The following is a 16,381-nucleotide window of genomic DNA, read 5'->3' as shown; positions in this document are numbered from 1 at the left end:
AGGCTGGATGTTATTCTGTAGGAACTACTCTTATCCAACCGACAATGGTGGCTTTATGCATATTAAATCACTCATGTTGATATGCATTACATCCCTCTCCTCTTTGCCTGGCTCAGGACGTTGTGCTGACATCTGAGGTCAGTGCGCCTCCATGTGGCTGATCCTTTCTATTACACAAAGCCCCAAAGAGTTTCAGAAGCACTCATCTCATGGAAAGAGTACAAAAAGTTTTATTCATTAATGCAAAATATCAAATTTCAACCATTCATATTGTAATTTCTTCTACAGATTTATTTCCTAAAATGAATGAGCTCATGTTTCCTTCAGAAGATCAAGCACATTGGAAACACATGGTTCAAATTCTCAGAAAAGAATCAAGTAGTAGTGCTGACACACCACACAGGCAGACAGTTCACAGATTTACAAGTAAAAAAAATGAAGTGATAATAAATAGAATGCTCCTGACAGCATCTGAGGGAAGGGCTGGATGCTTGAAGGTGGACGGCACCAGCTGAGCCGTACGTGGGGGCTTCAGGCACTACTGCTCTGCTCAGTCTGCACGCTGCCGAGGGAAAATCAAAAGAAACGGTTCAATTCGTCAAACAAAACCTTTTATCTGGTCAAAAGAGCAGCAAACACCTGACTTCTGAAAGGAAAGTGGAAAAGTTTAAGCAGCTGTCAGCCTGAACAGCATCCAGGCGCACCTGTGGCAGGTGGCAGGTGGCAGCTCTGTCCCTGCCACAGACACACTGCGTCACATGGAAGCTCTTCCACTGACGCCAACAGCTCGTGCACAGGACAGATGATTCATGTGACCTGACAATCGGAAACAACAGCAACAGAAAGAAATCACCTCTTGGAGTCGATCTTCTCCGAGCTGCTGTCCTTTGGGTCGTCTTCCTCCTTTATGTCTGGGGTGGCAGAGCAACAACAACCCTTTAAATCACACCAACAACATTTCATCTGGTGTCAGCTTCAGTCACCAACCGGCTTTCTTCTCCTCTCCGTCCTTCTTCTCTTCTCCGTCCTTCTTCTCTTCATCCACCCTGGGCCTTTTGGCTCCTTTCTTGTGATTGGCTGCATCCCTCCTGCCTCCTTCCCCCTCATCCTCTGAGTCGGAGAACTCTTCATCACAGGCTATCCTCTTATCCGTGGCACGAACTGCAATCACAGCCACATGGTCTGATGAGTCATTCCCTGGAAACAGCCTGTCCACTGCAACACGACTTTTTAATGGCCTCTGACGCCTTATTTATCGGGTTTAATCTGTTCATGGTATTTCATGGCAACATTTCATCCATATCGTTATTTGGTTATTGTATTTACGTACTCTTTGGAAGGAGTGACTGGTGATATTATGATCTGCTGGATATTTGAATTTGTCCACCTATCCATATACATGCTGCCCAAGATCCTTCCCTTCATTGACCTTTGAGCAGGTTCTCACTGTTTGACAGTCGTCTTGTTACAAATCTGTTAGTAATGCAACATCGATGCATCATAACCGCAGCTAAATTGTCATTTTTAGAAACTGGCATTGCAGATATGAGGGGACAGATCCAGACTGAGCTCAATCACAAGCTTCCATTCTGCGGAACTTGCTCAGTGTTTGTCAGTTTACCGTCTGTGTGTGAACAGAAGTTCCCTTATGCTCCATGGACCATGGTGGCAGAACGCTTCAGTTCTGTCAAATAAAGCTCTGCAGTGTTCTAACAGCAACCGTGGATTTGATAAATGTGAAAGCTCAAACTCTCTCCGGGTGCCACAAACGGGTATTTAACCCATTTAGGCCGGGAAAGCATTGCCGCATTTCTACCTTTAAAGCCGGGGGGGCGCTGTTGCGTTATTCTACCTTTAAGGCCGGGAAAGCGTACGCGTCCTTTTTCCTGTATAAGGGTTGTTTTGCACCAATTTTCTTCAGATACTTTTATTTTCTTACATTTCTCCATACTTGGCCTACCTGGGGTTGAAAGTCTCGATAAATGTACAGCGTTTTAGCCGACATATACCGGCTTTCCTTTGGGCGAGTGTGACTCATATTTTGAGCGACAAATAAATAAATAAATAAATAAATAAATAAATATATATATATAAAATTTATTTTAATATTTCAAGATCACAATAATCTTCCAATTTAGAACTACAATAAAAAAAAAATACACTTCAATTGGATACTTTTTAAATTTATTTTCCCAAGCCACGCGGAGCTGCAGCATCAGGATGAAAGAGCCGCATGCGGCTCGCAGACCCCTGATGTAGCAGAAAGGTGTGATTCTTACAAACTCAGTGTACCGAGTATATAACGTAAACTCACTCTGAAGTAGTGCAGCAGGTCTCTGCAGGTGAGTTTTACTCCTCTAATTTCTTTTTCCACCAGATTTTCAGGTGACAGAAGTGCTGGGATGAGGTTAACCAGCATAACAGCCATGTTTTCTACATACAGGAAAAAAGACGTGTACGCTTTCCCGGCCTTAATAACGCAACAGCGTCCCCGGCTTTAAAGGTAGAAATGCGGCAATGCTTTCCCGGCCTAAATGGGTTAAAGTTGCCACGGTGACGGGGAACTAGCAGTTAGTTCTTCTTTCATTTGTGACGCCCACAGCTTAACTGGATACAAGAGATGAGTCTTACTGGACAAGCGTTTGTCAGGATCCTCCGTGTCCTCGTCCACCCTGTCGTCTGGGACGGCGTCCTCCGGGATCGCCTGCATCTGAACCCCCGGCGCATGAGGCAGCATCCGCAGGTTCTCAAACAGCCGCTGCCTGAAAAACAACAGTCTCATCAGTTTTGCTTTGTAAACAGCTGATCAAACGTTACATGTCCAGCATTTCCTTTCAGGTGTGAAAGTGTTTCTAAGGCTACGGCTACACGAAAACGAAACGAGGTTTTTTTTTTTTAAAAAGGGTACGAAAATTCTTGCGACCACACGGAAACGCGCTGCTGTAAAGATTCAGGTCCAGACGAAAACGGATGAAAACGATGAAACGATGCAGTACACACGCCGCTGTGTCACGCCACGCTGTGAGACAATAGAGAAGTGTTAAAATTGTCTCACAGCGTCAACGTGTGACTGACGCAAAAACGTTTTAGCTGTAACAATGGAAACGAAACGAGGCCGTTTTCAAACTTTCCCACTCTGGAACCCGTTTTCAAAAACTATCGTTTTGGGGTAGTGGGAACGCCGGCTCCGTGTGGCCGCGACAGCGAAACGATAAGAAAAAGTATCGTTTACAGTGAAAAACGTTTCCGTGTAGCCGCAGCCTAACAGAAAACCTGGATCCAGACAACTCAAATGTCAAAGCAGTGAAAAAAAAAAAAAAAAAAAAAAAAAAAAAAAAAAAAAAAAAATCATATAATCAATAACAAACAGCAAAATAGAAACATAAAAAGCTAATTAAAGCTTTTAAAACTCATCAAAATATACAGCGTCTATGAAAAGTAATGACCGAAGAAAATATGATGCGCTTTAGTTTCTGGATTTTATTTATTCAAAAAAAGATCAAAACCTTTGGTGATGAGAAACCAAAGTGTGAATTATGCTTCAGAGTTTCAGGAGAAGAGTCATACCCCCGGCCTGTGCCCACTACAGCCCCACAGCATAAAGCAGCCAGGGACACTCCTCAGACGCTTCACCTGGGGAAAACTGCCTCAGAACAGGCTAAAGGGCTCCTGCTACGTTGACTTCTTGTACGTACTTGATCTTGTCCAAGTACTCCGGCGTGTTCTGGTTGGTCATGTTGGAGGGGCTGATGTGCAGCTTGAAATCCGGTCCAAAGTATTCAAAGTAGTCATTGTATGGCAGTTCTGCAACAGAAACATCACTGAAGAAAGTAACCATGATGAACACAGTTAGAGAAGATTTACACTCTTAAAATGGAAGAAAAAGCAGAACTAACACACATTTTACAATGATTTGGTGAGGCTTCATAACCTACACTGATTCCTTATGGAGGAGAACTGAAGTGAGTTCAGTGAACATCCCATTAAGAGACCTGCTGGCTTCTTCAGCAGCCTCTAATAAAACGATGCTCATCAGAAAAGACTGACTCAGCTCTCCCTAAAGGTAAAAGTGAAAGAGTGAAAGAGTGAAAGAGAAGGCCCAGCTGATGCAACTCCAACAGCAAACCGTGGGACTAACGAAGAAATTGTGTTTTTGGAGGTTTTACTGAATGGGATCATCAGGACCATTATCAATGCAAAAAAAAAAAAAAAAAAAAAAAAAGTATATCTTTTTAAATATCAGTCAGTGAATTACCAGCAGGATTTATAGCCGAGCTGCTTCCAATATATTTATTGGCATCGATCATACGGCTCCAGTTGTTGTATTATGAAATGCTTTGATTCAATCAAATCACAAGCATTCCAACAATATCTGCACACTTAAAAAATATCATTTGTGTATACAAAGCAGTTGTGTAGCAAAGCTCATGGTCCGCTAATAAGCTGTGGGAATTTCAATAGTCAAAAGTGTGTGTGTGTGTGTGTGTGTGTGTGTGTGTGTGTGCCAGAGGGGAGCCGACACTGAGCTCTGCAACCTCCCTTTATCTGAAGCGCCTTCATGCTATCATACCGTCTGGAAGGGAAATTATTCCACAACAAAAACCACTCAGGTGAATATGAGTTCAGTTATTGAATGCATTTGTTATTTTACAGAAACAGTCCGGCTGCTACATGCTACTTTTTTTTTTTTGCATCCAGGGCAGAGAACTGGCATTCAATAACAACGGGTCACTCAGGACTCGTTTTGGGAACAGACTGCAATGCCAGGTGGGAACACACAGAATTACTGCTGTCTGCGTGGGACCCCATCACCCAGGACAGTTAGAACCAGCTCTGAATAGCCTCACAGTGGCATTCAACTGCATCTTCAATCTGGCGCAGCATAAGAGGGATCATGTCAGGCCAGTGTGTCCTACAACAGTGTAGCTCGAGAGAGAACATTTGTGCAACAGTTCCCTTCTAACACTCTGGGTTTAACACTAACTCTAACACTCTGGGTTTAACACTAACTCTAACACTCTGGGTTTAAAACTAACTCTAACTAAGTCCAACACTCTCCCACCTTTCCAACATATTGATTTGAGGTAAGTAATCATCTATAGCTATAGTCTCAAATAGAAACTGCCTATTCCTAGAAGGCTCAGAATCAGAATCAGAATTACTTTATTAATCCCTTGCAAGAAATTCCTTGTTGCAGTGCTCTCATTACAGAAAAAAGAAAGATGAATAAGAATATAAAATAAAAATAAAATAACATACATAAAATAAAATTAAAATAAAAAACACTCTTACAGCAAACAAGGTGGAGACCTGCTGCGCTTGTGGGTCATCGCCAAGCAGTAATATTATTTTTGACTGATTATCAAAGTGAAATGAGAGACGAACCGTCAGGAATTTCGGTGTCCAGAGCCACAGCCGTCTCATAGGTCCAGCAGCGGGCCACATTTCGGATGGTGTATCCTCCTCCACCGAGCATGAGCAGCGGAAGGTTGAAAGACTTTATATACTCCACACACTTGGCGTGTCCTGGTACAAATGACAAAGATGTTGAGGTATTTACCATATAGTGTATGAGCCATCATTTCCAAAGGACTATGTGCCCTTTATCTGTACCTCGAATGGTGAGGTTAAAGCAGCCAAGGCGGTCTCCTGAAAGAGAGTCTGAACCACACTGGAGAACCACAGCGCTGGGTTGGTACATTTCCATCACCTTTGCCATCATCTGCAGGATGAAAGAAGTAACGTAAAAAAAAAAAAAAAATCCCTCTCTGAAATGCCTGAGATTGCAGAGGATGTCCTCTCTCAGCACCTGACATCCTGTTGTCTGTCTATACCTGCTGTGACACATCGATCATTCTTAACACTGAACAGCAGTCAGCTACTTCTATCCACTGTGAAACTAGAAAAAAAAAAAAAACTAAGTTCTAAGGTTCCCACTCACAGGCTTGAAGATCTGCTCATAGGACTCATCATCAATGCCATCCCTCAGTGGGAAGTTGACTGCATAATATTTGCCTTTTCCAGCTCCAATATCCTGCAGTAGAGACAAAGATTTTACGAGTGCAAACAATGGATGCAGAAAATCAACAAGCACGTGCCTCTTTACATATCAGAACATGTAAAAAAAAAAAAAAAAAATCACATTGCACTGTTTTAATACCATGATAAAAACTACTAACTACTACTAACAACAACCCTGATGTTTGGCAGTTTCATGAAAAGTTAATGACTCGTCTATGCTTGGAGCTCACCCTGAGGTCTCCAGTTCCAGGGAAGTACTCCCCATATTTATGAAAAGACACCGTCATGACCCTGTCTGTGGTATAGAACGCCTCCTCCACTCCATCTCCATGGTGGATGTCTATGTCAATGTACAGCACCCTCTGGTGGTACCTTGAAAAGGGACACAGACGGAGCTCGGATAAATGCCAGCAATGCAGAGTGGTTCACTCTGTAGAAAAACACCAGGAATTCAGTGAGATATATCTATATTTATAAATAGATATACAGTATGTGTGTGTGTGTGTGTGTGTGTGTGTGTGTGTGTGTGTGTGTGTGTATTCATAAAGATAGGGGTGATAAAATGGTGAGCACCTGAAACATTTACATACATACATACATATACACACATATACTAGGGCTGGGCAATGATTAAAATTTTTAATCTAATTAATCACATGATTTCCCCGATTAATCGCATTTGTACGCAAAATCCAAAAATGAATCCAAAAGTAGCGTATAGCTTTTAGCATTTAGTTTTATTTTAAATGTGCTGCCATATGAATGAAAGTGCCATAACATTTGTTGTGCAAACACACTTTTAACATCAGCATCTTTCTGTAGTTTTTATGTAGAAGCCTCGCTCCACTGTCTGTTTCCTTGAATGACTTGCTGCTATCAGTTGTGTGTTTTGCCTTTAAGTGATATTTTAGACTGGAACTACTACGCTGAGAAGACAATTCAACTTGGCTGTAAATGCAGGAGTTTTTTTTAAATGCATTTTGAAATACGTGCTTTTATGTTGAAACAAGTAAAACAGGAAGTAGCGCCGGTTAGCTTCACACCTGTAGCGGTGATGTTAGCTGCTAGTTTATCTTTATTTTATTACTCCATGCTTCGTGGTGTTTGCTGTAACTGTGTGAATGTGATGCATAGGAGAAGTGGAAGTTAAAGAATCCTAGTTTTGACCGTGCAGATTGCCTCTGGGGAATGACTCTGCCGTTGGTTGAGAAGCAGCTAAAGTGGCCAGTATTACTTTGATTATTTATTGGTACCAGCGACAATGCTAAGAATGCTATTTCTTTAATGATTACAACAGCTAATGTTGTCTTTTACTTTGTTTACGTGAACATTTAGTTCTACGGTGATGTGGCGTTAATAAACATCTGTGAAAAGAACCAGTGTCTCGCATCCAGTCAATGGGCGGCATATTGGCAGTGTTTACAGATGACTTTGGTTCTGTCGACTCCGCCGCCTGGAAGAACTTTAACATGAAAATGGCCGAGTAAAAGTTCCGTACCCTTCTCCATGTTTGGTGGATCCGCCGATTACTTTCTTTTCCGGTTCCGCAGCAGACAGCAACAGAGTTTTACATAATAAAACCTGCGTTAATGCGCGATAAAATATTTATCGCCGTTAAATAATTAACAAGTTAACCCTAGAGTAACACGCCCAGCCCTAATATATACATATACACACAGTATAATTAAATCCAATGGAAGTTCTCTCACTTGAGCAGCTCCAGGATGGCCAACACAATGTCGTTCACATAGCAGAAGCCCGAAGCTTCAGACTTCTTTGCGTGGTGGAGTCCTCCTGCCCAGTTCACTGCAATATCCGTCTGCTGTCGGTTAAGTTTCACCGAGCCAGCTGTATAAAACAAAGAACAACTTGGATGAGATTCTGTTGAAAGAAAAATGGAAGTGACTGAGATGTTATGGCTTGATAACATTTAAATCGGTTCAAATCACTCCTGCATGCATACACTCAACTAGGCCCAAATGTACCTAGGTGTTCTGCTCATGCTTCAAAGTTAAATCTCTTTGCATCTTTTTGTAAAAACAGTTAAGTGTAACTTTATATTAAAGCAGCTGAATTCCCAATAAAGCTGCTCTCATTCACATATTTTTCAGTTTCTTTTGTCAGATACTGGGACTGAAAATCAGCCCGTTAAGACTACGTGTCAGCTTAAAGCATTTCCAGACGGTCGCTCCGCTCTAATAAAATCCTGATTTTAGAACCGCAGCCTCCTCTGAGAGAATCACCATTTGAGTGACTCAAAGACATCTTCTCCCTGACCACTATTGTGGATATGTACAGATGTATGAAGCATCAACACAATAAGGAGACTCAACTGCTTTTGTTTTCAACAAAAAATAAAATCATGTGTGGAAGAGCTTAATATCCCACTGCTGAAAAAAAAAAATATATATAACCAAACGTTGGTACCTGTATTAGATAAGGCTATGGGATTTCCTAGTAAACAAGTCTTACCAGCAGAGCCACCAGCAGACAATTGGCAGAACTCAAACAAGCCATCAAACACAGGACAGTCCTCCCCAACATTAACTGAAAGAGCAAAAAAAAAAAAAAAAAAAAAAAAAAAAAAAAAGAGAAAATAGTAATGGACATCAATAAAAAAAAGTTTGGTTTGCAGAACTTTCAAATCTTTTTCTTCAAACTGGGTGTTTCCACTAACTACAATCGTCCTTCCATTTATTTATTTATTCTTTTTTTTAAATATATATATATATATATATATATATATATAAAATTTTATAAATATAATTTCTTACTTTGGTTTAACCACTGGTGGAACAAATTTGATGATAATATTCATATTCATGTACAAATATACTTTTTTTTTTTAGTTAATTTTGTACCATCCTGAAAAGTTCCATGAAGACATGAACACTTACACCGCTGCATTTGTTTGCTGAACTCAGACATGTTGTCTGGCCGTATGGATCTGAGGAACTTTATGTAGTCGTCACTGTGGTATTTTGTCATCTCCTCTGCAGTGGCTTTGTGCGGTCTCTGTAGCACAAAACAAAACAGTTCAGGGGAATTGGAATTGGATTTGAGCACATAAACTTGCATGAGAAAGTTAAAAAAAAGCCTTTGGAATTACCAGAAGTCACAAATGGGCAAACACACGGAGTAAACTAGGAACAATATGAAGTATTTTGATGAAGAAGATGAAACAGGAAGTATGACACACAGAGGTGCCTCTCCCAACAAATCAAAGCTCTTGCTACTAATGTCTTTTGTCTGTTTTCATAAATGATTGACTCATATTTAAAAATGAATCCCCAAAGACTTAAAAGAAAGAATCTGATGTCAACAGCAAAACACTTGTAGAAGACTGCTCATAGGTCCACAATAAGAATAAAAGCACATCAGGAAAATGTTCATTGCCTTCTATAAAAGAAAAAAGCAGCAGTGCACAGCACTTCCCACCATAATCTCCTCCCAACAGAGAACACAAGGGAGTCATCAAAAAGAACCGTTTGAAATGAAGAAATACCAAAGCGAGATCCATCACCATCACCCAACTGATGTACTCTGACACGCTCTGATATCTGTTCAAAACATCTCAAAAACACTGAAGGGAAACCGGTTTTTGAAGGAAATAAACTTCTAATATTCTTTCACGCAGCAACAGGAAATGTCCGATAGAAGTTGCCACTACCAGTTGAATTTGTAAGCGTTCACCAGCTACTTGCTGTGTTTAGCAGACATGAAAGACAACGCTGAACCCATCTCTTTCTTTTAGGCACACCACTACATTTACATGCACCCACATTTTTCAGTGCCTTTCAGGTCACTGATAGTTAAATACATTTTTTTGGAAGTAGAGGTCTACCTGAGATTTCTCTCACTTCTTTCATTAATTCATGCACATATGTAAAACTTATTTACAAGCTGTTCTTTTTCAAAATGATGACAGCTCTTCTCTGGCTATATTACGAGCAACATTGAATTTAACTTTCATCTGGGACTCACTGCTTCAGTTCGTTGCTGCCTAATGCTGTAGAGATGGAAGCTACTTTGTTAGTCAGACTTTTGCCAAGACAAACCTTTCTTTTAGACATTGTTTTCTTTAAAGCATTTTCATTTCGAATGCTAAAGCTCAGAAAACAAAAGTGCCATTAGCAGCCATGTTTTGGCTTCCCAAAACATGGCTCCATCACAAGAACAACACAGAGACAACCATGCAAGCTCACACTCACTCCTACTGCCAATTTAAAACTACCTACTAACCTAACATGCATGTTTTTGGATGATGGGACGAAGCCAGAGTAAAAACATGCAAACTCCAGACAGAAAAGCCACAGCTGAGATTCAAACTAAGCAACTTCTTCTGTCAGGTGACAGTGCCAACCACTGTGTAGCCCTGCAAGTTCAAAACATTCATGCCTCTTAATCTGTGCTTCCCTCTGTGATCAACATAGCATTGAGTATTGTCTTTATGCATCAGTGTTAATTTGGAATGAATTAATTTATTAATCATGCCAAATCTGGCCTTGATGAAGATCAGGCCACATTTTATACTCGATCCATTATGGCGATATCTGGGTAATTCCAAAGGTTTTTTTCTTATATCTGTAGTTAGAGAACTCAGTGTTGTTGGAAATGTACATAAATCTCCATTTTTCTGTACAGTCCATAGTTCAGAAGCAGGTTGTGAGTCATCCTGATGCGATGTGGTTTCATGGGATGTCCTTGTCCATAGTAATAATTTCCTACGTCACCTGTAAAGGAAATATGGACAGGTTAAATAACACCTTTCTAAAAATGTTTCCTCTTTTTTAAAAATAAATAAATAAATAAAATAAAAATGTTTCCTCTGCGTGCAGGAGATGGCAGACGGTTGAATTAATAACCCTACCATCTGACCAATAAGAAAGAAATAGGCCTAAACATCTGATCCCAGACTAATAATCATAAATGCCTCCTTTCATGTTTATTTAAACAGATTTTTTTTTAATTAAACACAAATAACATTCATTATTATTTCCACATTGTCTTTAACCATTTGAGGCAGAAACGGTACAGTGCCCCATTTATCTGCAGTGGTTTCATAGTACCAACCATCTTTTAGGCTTAACATGACATTATTACTCTCTCAAACAAAAAAAACATGATGTTCAAAACAAATATTTTAATTACTTAAAAATCCTCAAAGCTTATTACATATTTTGAACTACAATACTCTATATTACTTTATAAGCTAGTTCTAAAATTATGTAAAATAGACCAAGTCAACAGTTCTGGTTTTGATAATGACCAACAGGAGAGATGCGACTGCCACAAGGTTCATGTGAGATCTTATTCAGCTGGTACTAAGTGCTCACGTGTTGCTTCTTGTAATGGCTCCATCACTAAGCATTATGCTATCACATGTCTGTTAAACCATCGCTGTTCCACCTTTTAATTCACAGAGACTGCTCTGTCCCACAGCGCTGTTTCCTCCTGTTGTGGAATCACAGGAGTGACGGCAGCACCGCTGTTTAGCGTGGCAAAGAGGTGGACGAGATTTACAATGCAAATGTTAGCGTTTCAATTCACCCTGCTTCTTGCCATGCACGGTACACCTAAAAACTAGCCACACCACTGACTGTTTGCCACAGAACCCTCAGTTCAGGTTGATGATCATCAGCCACTCAAACCTTAAAAACCACAACAATCACAGTACAAACCAAAACTACTGAACCACAATTACATCATGGATTAACAATTTGGACTCGACTATAATAGTCTGATGGGTCTTTATACCGATTAGAACAAAACTGTCCTCAGTTAAAGTCCCCTCCACTGGCTAGCTCCAACATTTACATGCTAAATGTGAACTTCCGATCTTCTTATCTTAGTGCACATTTTTTGTTATGTCTTCTTTCTTGACATCACTTTTCAGGGTTAAAACTGATTTTACGACTTTTTTTTATTTTTATGAAAATGAGTAATAAATTGATATTTGATTATCCTGACATTAATGTGGCAACATTGCTTACTTCATTTCCACAGAAGAAGCATAACAAACACTTTTCATGTCCAAGCTTCCAGTGGACATGATCTTGGGATGTAACAGGACTAGTATCCGTTCTTATTATTGTATCATGCTGTTTCAGTTGGTGAGACATTTTGGCTTCAAACCAGCAGAGGAGCCATGTCATCCGACAGGCAGTCGATCTGGTGTGAATAAAAATCATGGATCAGAACTACACTATGCCACTCCCTTTCTACTTAGGTGCGGTTTACACATACCCGGGTATTTTGATAAACGCATATTTTCTAACCTTCGTTTTCAAAAAAAACTTGGTGCACACAGCCCCGTTTTAAAAAAAAAACACGTCTACATTGATCCGCATAAATACGCTATCAAGAGCTGTTAAATTACGCCAAGCCTGACGGTGGCAGTGTTAGAACAATGAGAATTCCACACAAGCCAATCAGAAGCCTAATAAAGAACTGCTGACAGGAAGAACTTCCGGATCCTTTTCAAGAAGAAAATATGGCGTCAGGCTCGTGTGTGGACTGATAGCGAGACTGAGCTACAGAAGCTCCGCAATTGCTGCCCTCCGCCCGCGCCCTAATGCGCCTTTGTTGTTTAATACATTGTATGACTGTAATTTTCAAAATTACACAAGCGAGTATAGCTCTCAACAACAGAAATGCTGCTAGTACCTCCATGCTTGCCAGATAAACAATGAATGGCGTTATCACGCTAGCATCCTGCCAACATGGCGGATAGGGGCGGGGCTCTGTACTATGACGACAACTCCGCATTCCATTCTGAAAACTCTGTTTTTGTCTCTTTCAACCAGTTTACACACAAACGCTAAACAGAGTTTTTAAAAAATCTCCACTTTTGCCGGAGTTTTTTTTTAGCTTCGTTTTCGGAGGAAAAAACTCCGTTTGTGTATAAACGAAAGGCACAAACGAAGGGAAAGGTCTTCGTTTATCAAAATACCCGGGTATGTGTAAACAGCACCTTAGACTAAGGCTGCGGCTACACGAAAACGTTTTTCACTGTAAACGATACTTTTTCTTATCGTTTCGCTGTCGCGGCCACACGGAGCCGGCGTTCCCACTACCCCAAAACGATAGTTTTTGAAAACGGGTTCCAGAGTGGGAAAGTTTGAAAACGGCCTCGTTTCGTTTCCATTGTTACAGCTAAAACGTTTTTGCGTCAGTCACACGTTGACGCTGTGAGTCAATTTTAACACTTCTCTATTGTCTCACAGCGTGGCGTGACACAGCGGCGTGTGTACTGCATCGTTTCATCGTTTTCATCCGTTCTCGTCTGGACAGCAGCGCGTTTCCGTGTGGTCGCAAGAATTTTCGTACCCGTTTTCAAAAAAAACCTCGTTTCGTTCTCGTGTAGCCGTAGCCTTAGAGAAATGTAGGTTTGAGTTAGCATTAAGGATCATGCATATGCTTGGTGATCATTTTCAGTGGTGGGTAAACACACAGTGCTGCAGTGAAGATGTGGTCAGCGAGTCACTTTATATTTCACAGAGTCACATTCAAATATAGTGTGTGTGCAACAGTGTAGCTCATTGATGTGTTTGTAGTAGTTTTTGGACCAGCAATACAACAAGAAGAGACATGACTCTATGAAACACGTACACATCCCTTTTTAGGTAATCTCATTGCTGGACTGGATCTGTACAAGTCTTCTACTCAGTGAAAGTGTTGAATGATGTGAACCTTCTCCCTACAAACCTTTTAAAAAAAACATGCTGCATCTGTTGTTGTTGTCATAACCTAAAGTAAAAACTTTTGAACAATCAACTGGAATATTCAAAGGAAAACCGGATGCAAACAGACAAGAATGAAATACAATTGGTACGGCACAACGTGTGAACAAACCTGACATTCATCTAATTTAGGAACACTGGAGGAAATCTGAAGTCAACAGAAATGTGTAAAAACAACTCTAATCATGTCTGAGCACACTTCAAAACTTCGCTTCAGTTTGTAGAATGTAACAATGACTTGAGGTCTATTCAATTCAATTCATTTTTATTTATATAGCGCCAAATACAACAAATGTCATCTCAAGGCACTTAGATAATAAAGTCCAATTCAAGCCAATTGGAATTAAATTAATTGTAATCATAATTATTCATAAAATAATCCAATTCGTTCATATAGAGCCAATTCAAAAACAATTTCCTAGCTAAGGAAACCAACAGATTGCACTGAAACTTTTTTTTTTTCGGTCTAGAGTTCCTCGATAGTTTCATGTATCGACTTAAAACAAAATCCCAGAAATATCCGAATGCAAAGACCCTGGTCCACGATTGCAACTATGGCTTACACAATAATGATTAGAAGTGTACATTTTTTAACCACTCGCTATCTGTACGTAAGGTGCTTATATGTTAAGCCTCACACTTAATAACATTTAGCACTCGGGGCAATACAAATGAGCACGGTGGAGGCAATTCAACCGATGGTTAATAAAGGTTAGCAGCCAGCTAACTGGAGTTTAGCTGCTGTTGCTGATGATTGAAGGCTACGTGTAGTGTTAAATGAAAGCTAGCTGACGTAGCTACGTGGCTAACGTTAGCCTTCCAAACTCATCAGTTTGAGCTCCCCGTTCACAAATTCAGAACGTCACCTACCGTCGTAGAAGTAGCAGACCTTCTTCTTGATTCCACCTGAAGTCGTGTAAGCCATATTTAAAGCACTTTTACAAATAGTTGTTTTTAATTTGTTTTATTAGACGAGAGAACCACATCTGCACAGCGTTGTAGAATGGGAGGCGCTACTTGAACGAGGCGGGTCCACGATGGGGGCAACGCTAATTTATTTGGCCCCTGGCTTCATTGGATCCCTTACTACTCTTCCGATTATAGTCAAGTTTAATATAAGTAATGTGGTTGAGCTAGACGGTATCATGAGATGGACTTTTTCTAAATCAAATTGGGAGATGTTTGCTAAGTTGTGTGATAGTGAATTTGTTAAGATAGATATGGCAGGAAGTATTGATGAAATAAATGAGCAATTTACGTCAAATATAATTAAAAGTGCTAATCAAACTATTGGGAATAAAACTGGTAAACTTAGTAAATGTGTTAAGATGGTACCTTGGTGGAACAAAGAATGTAATGATGCAATCCGAAGTAAAATCAGGCTGTTTCGAAAGTTAAGGAAAACACATTCAGTATACAATTTATTAGAATATAAAAAAGCACAGGCTCAGGTAAGGAAAATTGTTAAAAGAGCAAAAAGGGAGTGTTGGAGAGGATTCTGTTCAAGTATTGGGAGAACTACGCCATTAGATAAAGTATGGGGAATGATTAAGAAGATGAGGGGAATTAGACAGCAGAGTAACCTGCCAGTGTTAGAGAAAGGAGGGGAAATTGCCACTGGTGCTATGGAGAAGGCAGAAATTCTAGCTAAGAATTTTGTCAAAGTTCATTCTTCGGAAAATTTGACAGAAGAAGGTAAGATCAGGAGACAGGAAGTGTTAGAGGAGCATCCTAATGTATATGAGGAAAGAAGTTTGTCACAGAGTGTTGTAAATGTACCGTTTTCTATTCAAGAGTTGAGAAGAGCACTAAGTAAGTGTAAAATGACTGCTCCTGGGAAGGATAATGTATGTTACATAATGTTGGGCAAATTAAGTGAATTTGCATTAGGAAAGCTGCTGGAGATGTACAATAAGATTTGGGAGAAAGGGAAGCTGCCAATAATATGGAAAGAGTCTGTCATTATTCCTATTAGAAAACCTGGGAAAGATCCAACCAGTCCAGACAGTTATAGACCTATAGCTCTGACATCGCACTTATGTAAAGTTATGGAAAGAATGATAACAGAAAGGCTGACATACTATGTTGAAAAAAATGAATTAATGACTCCTTATCAGAGTGGGTTTAGAAGAGGGCGGAGTACTTTAGATCCACTTTTGTGCCTGGAAACTGAAGTCAGGAAAGCCCAAGCGAACAAGGAGTGTGTTGTAGCTGTGTTCTTTGATGTGGAGAAAGCTTATGATATGATGTGGAAGGAAGGATTATTAATTAAACTGGATAATATGGGTCTGGGAGGTAACGTATATAATTGGATTAAGGATTTTTTGTTTGGCCGTGCTATCAGAGTCCGAGTTGCCAATTCATATTCTCGAAGGCATGAAGTTGAGAATGGAACCCCGCAGGGGGGTGTAATTAGTCCTCTTTTGTTTTCTATTATGATAAATGATATATATACACAAGTAGGATCTCATATTGGTAAGTCACTTTTTGCAGATGATGGAGCTATTTGGAAAAGGGGCAGAAATGTAAATTATATTGTAGGTAAGATTCAGGAAGCCATCAAGGAAATTGAAAACTGGTCTCTGACATGGGGTTTAGATTGTCGGTGGAAAAAACTG

The 16,381-nt window shown here is 40.1% G+C and overlaps 1 protein-coding gene across 2 annotated transcripts; it reads right to left on the bottom strand.

Moving 5' to 3' along the window:
- Window positions 1-207: 207 nt before the first annotated feature.
- On the bottom strand, window positions 208-14,780 carry LOC142375116 (histone deacetylase 2-like). Of its 2 annotated transcripts, none has more exons than XM_075459040.1 (14): window positions 14,634-14,780; window positions 10,642-10,754; window positions 8,919-9,036; window positions 8,494-8,568; window positions 7,731-7,869; window positions 6,252-6,393; window positions 5,942-6,034; window positions 5,614-5,722; window positions 5,386-5,526; window positions 3,696-3,804; window positions 2,632-2,762; window positions 988-1,161; window positions 854-936; window positions 208-562 (listed from the first exon to the last, which is right to left on the bottom strand). In XM_075459040.1, the coding sequence occupies exons 1-14, from the start codon at window positions 14,686-14,688 to the stop codon at window positions 551-553; spliced, it is 1,494 nt and encodes a 497-aa protein (XP_075315155.1). In that variant the 5' UTR covers window positions 14,689-14,780; the 3' UTR covers window positions 208-550. The 2 variants fall into 2 exon arrangements, with proteins under 2 accessions (XP_075315155.1, XP_075315156.1); XM_075459041.1 differs by having other exon boundaries at window positions 854-911.
- Window positions 14,781-16,381: the final 1,601 nt, after the last annotated feature.

This window comes from Odontesthes bonariensis, chromosome 24, assembly GCF_027942865.1.
Source record: "Odontesthes bonariensis isolate fOdoBon6 chromosome 24, fOdoBon6.hap1, whole genome shotgun sequence".
Taxonomy (NCBI): Eukaryota; Metazoa; Chordata; class Actinopteri; order Atheriniformes; family Atherinopsidae; genus Odontesthes; species Odontesthes bonariensis.
This window is presented reverse-complemented; position numbering and strand designations above follow the sequence as displayed.

Excerpts from the sequence above, each read along its gene's own strand:
- LOC142375116 (XM_075459040.1), bottom strand. The coding sequence starts at position 14,688 with ATGGCTTACACGACTTCAGGTGGAATCAAGAAGAAGGTCTGCTACTTC. Across the intron at positions 8,569-8,918 it reads CAGCAAACAAATGCAGCGGT|TTAATGTTGGGGAGGACTGT; the intron begins GTAAGTGTTCAT and ends TTGCTCTTTCAG. Across the intron at positions 3,805-5,385 it reads GGACACCGAAATTCCTGACG|AACTGCCATACAATGACTAC; the intron begins GTTCGTCTCTCA and ends TTTCTGTTGCAG.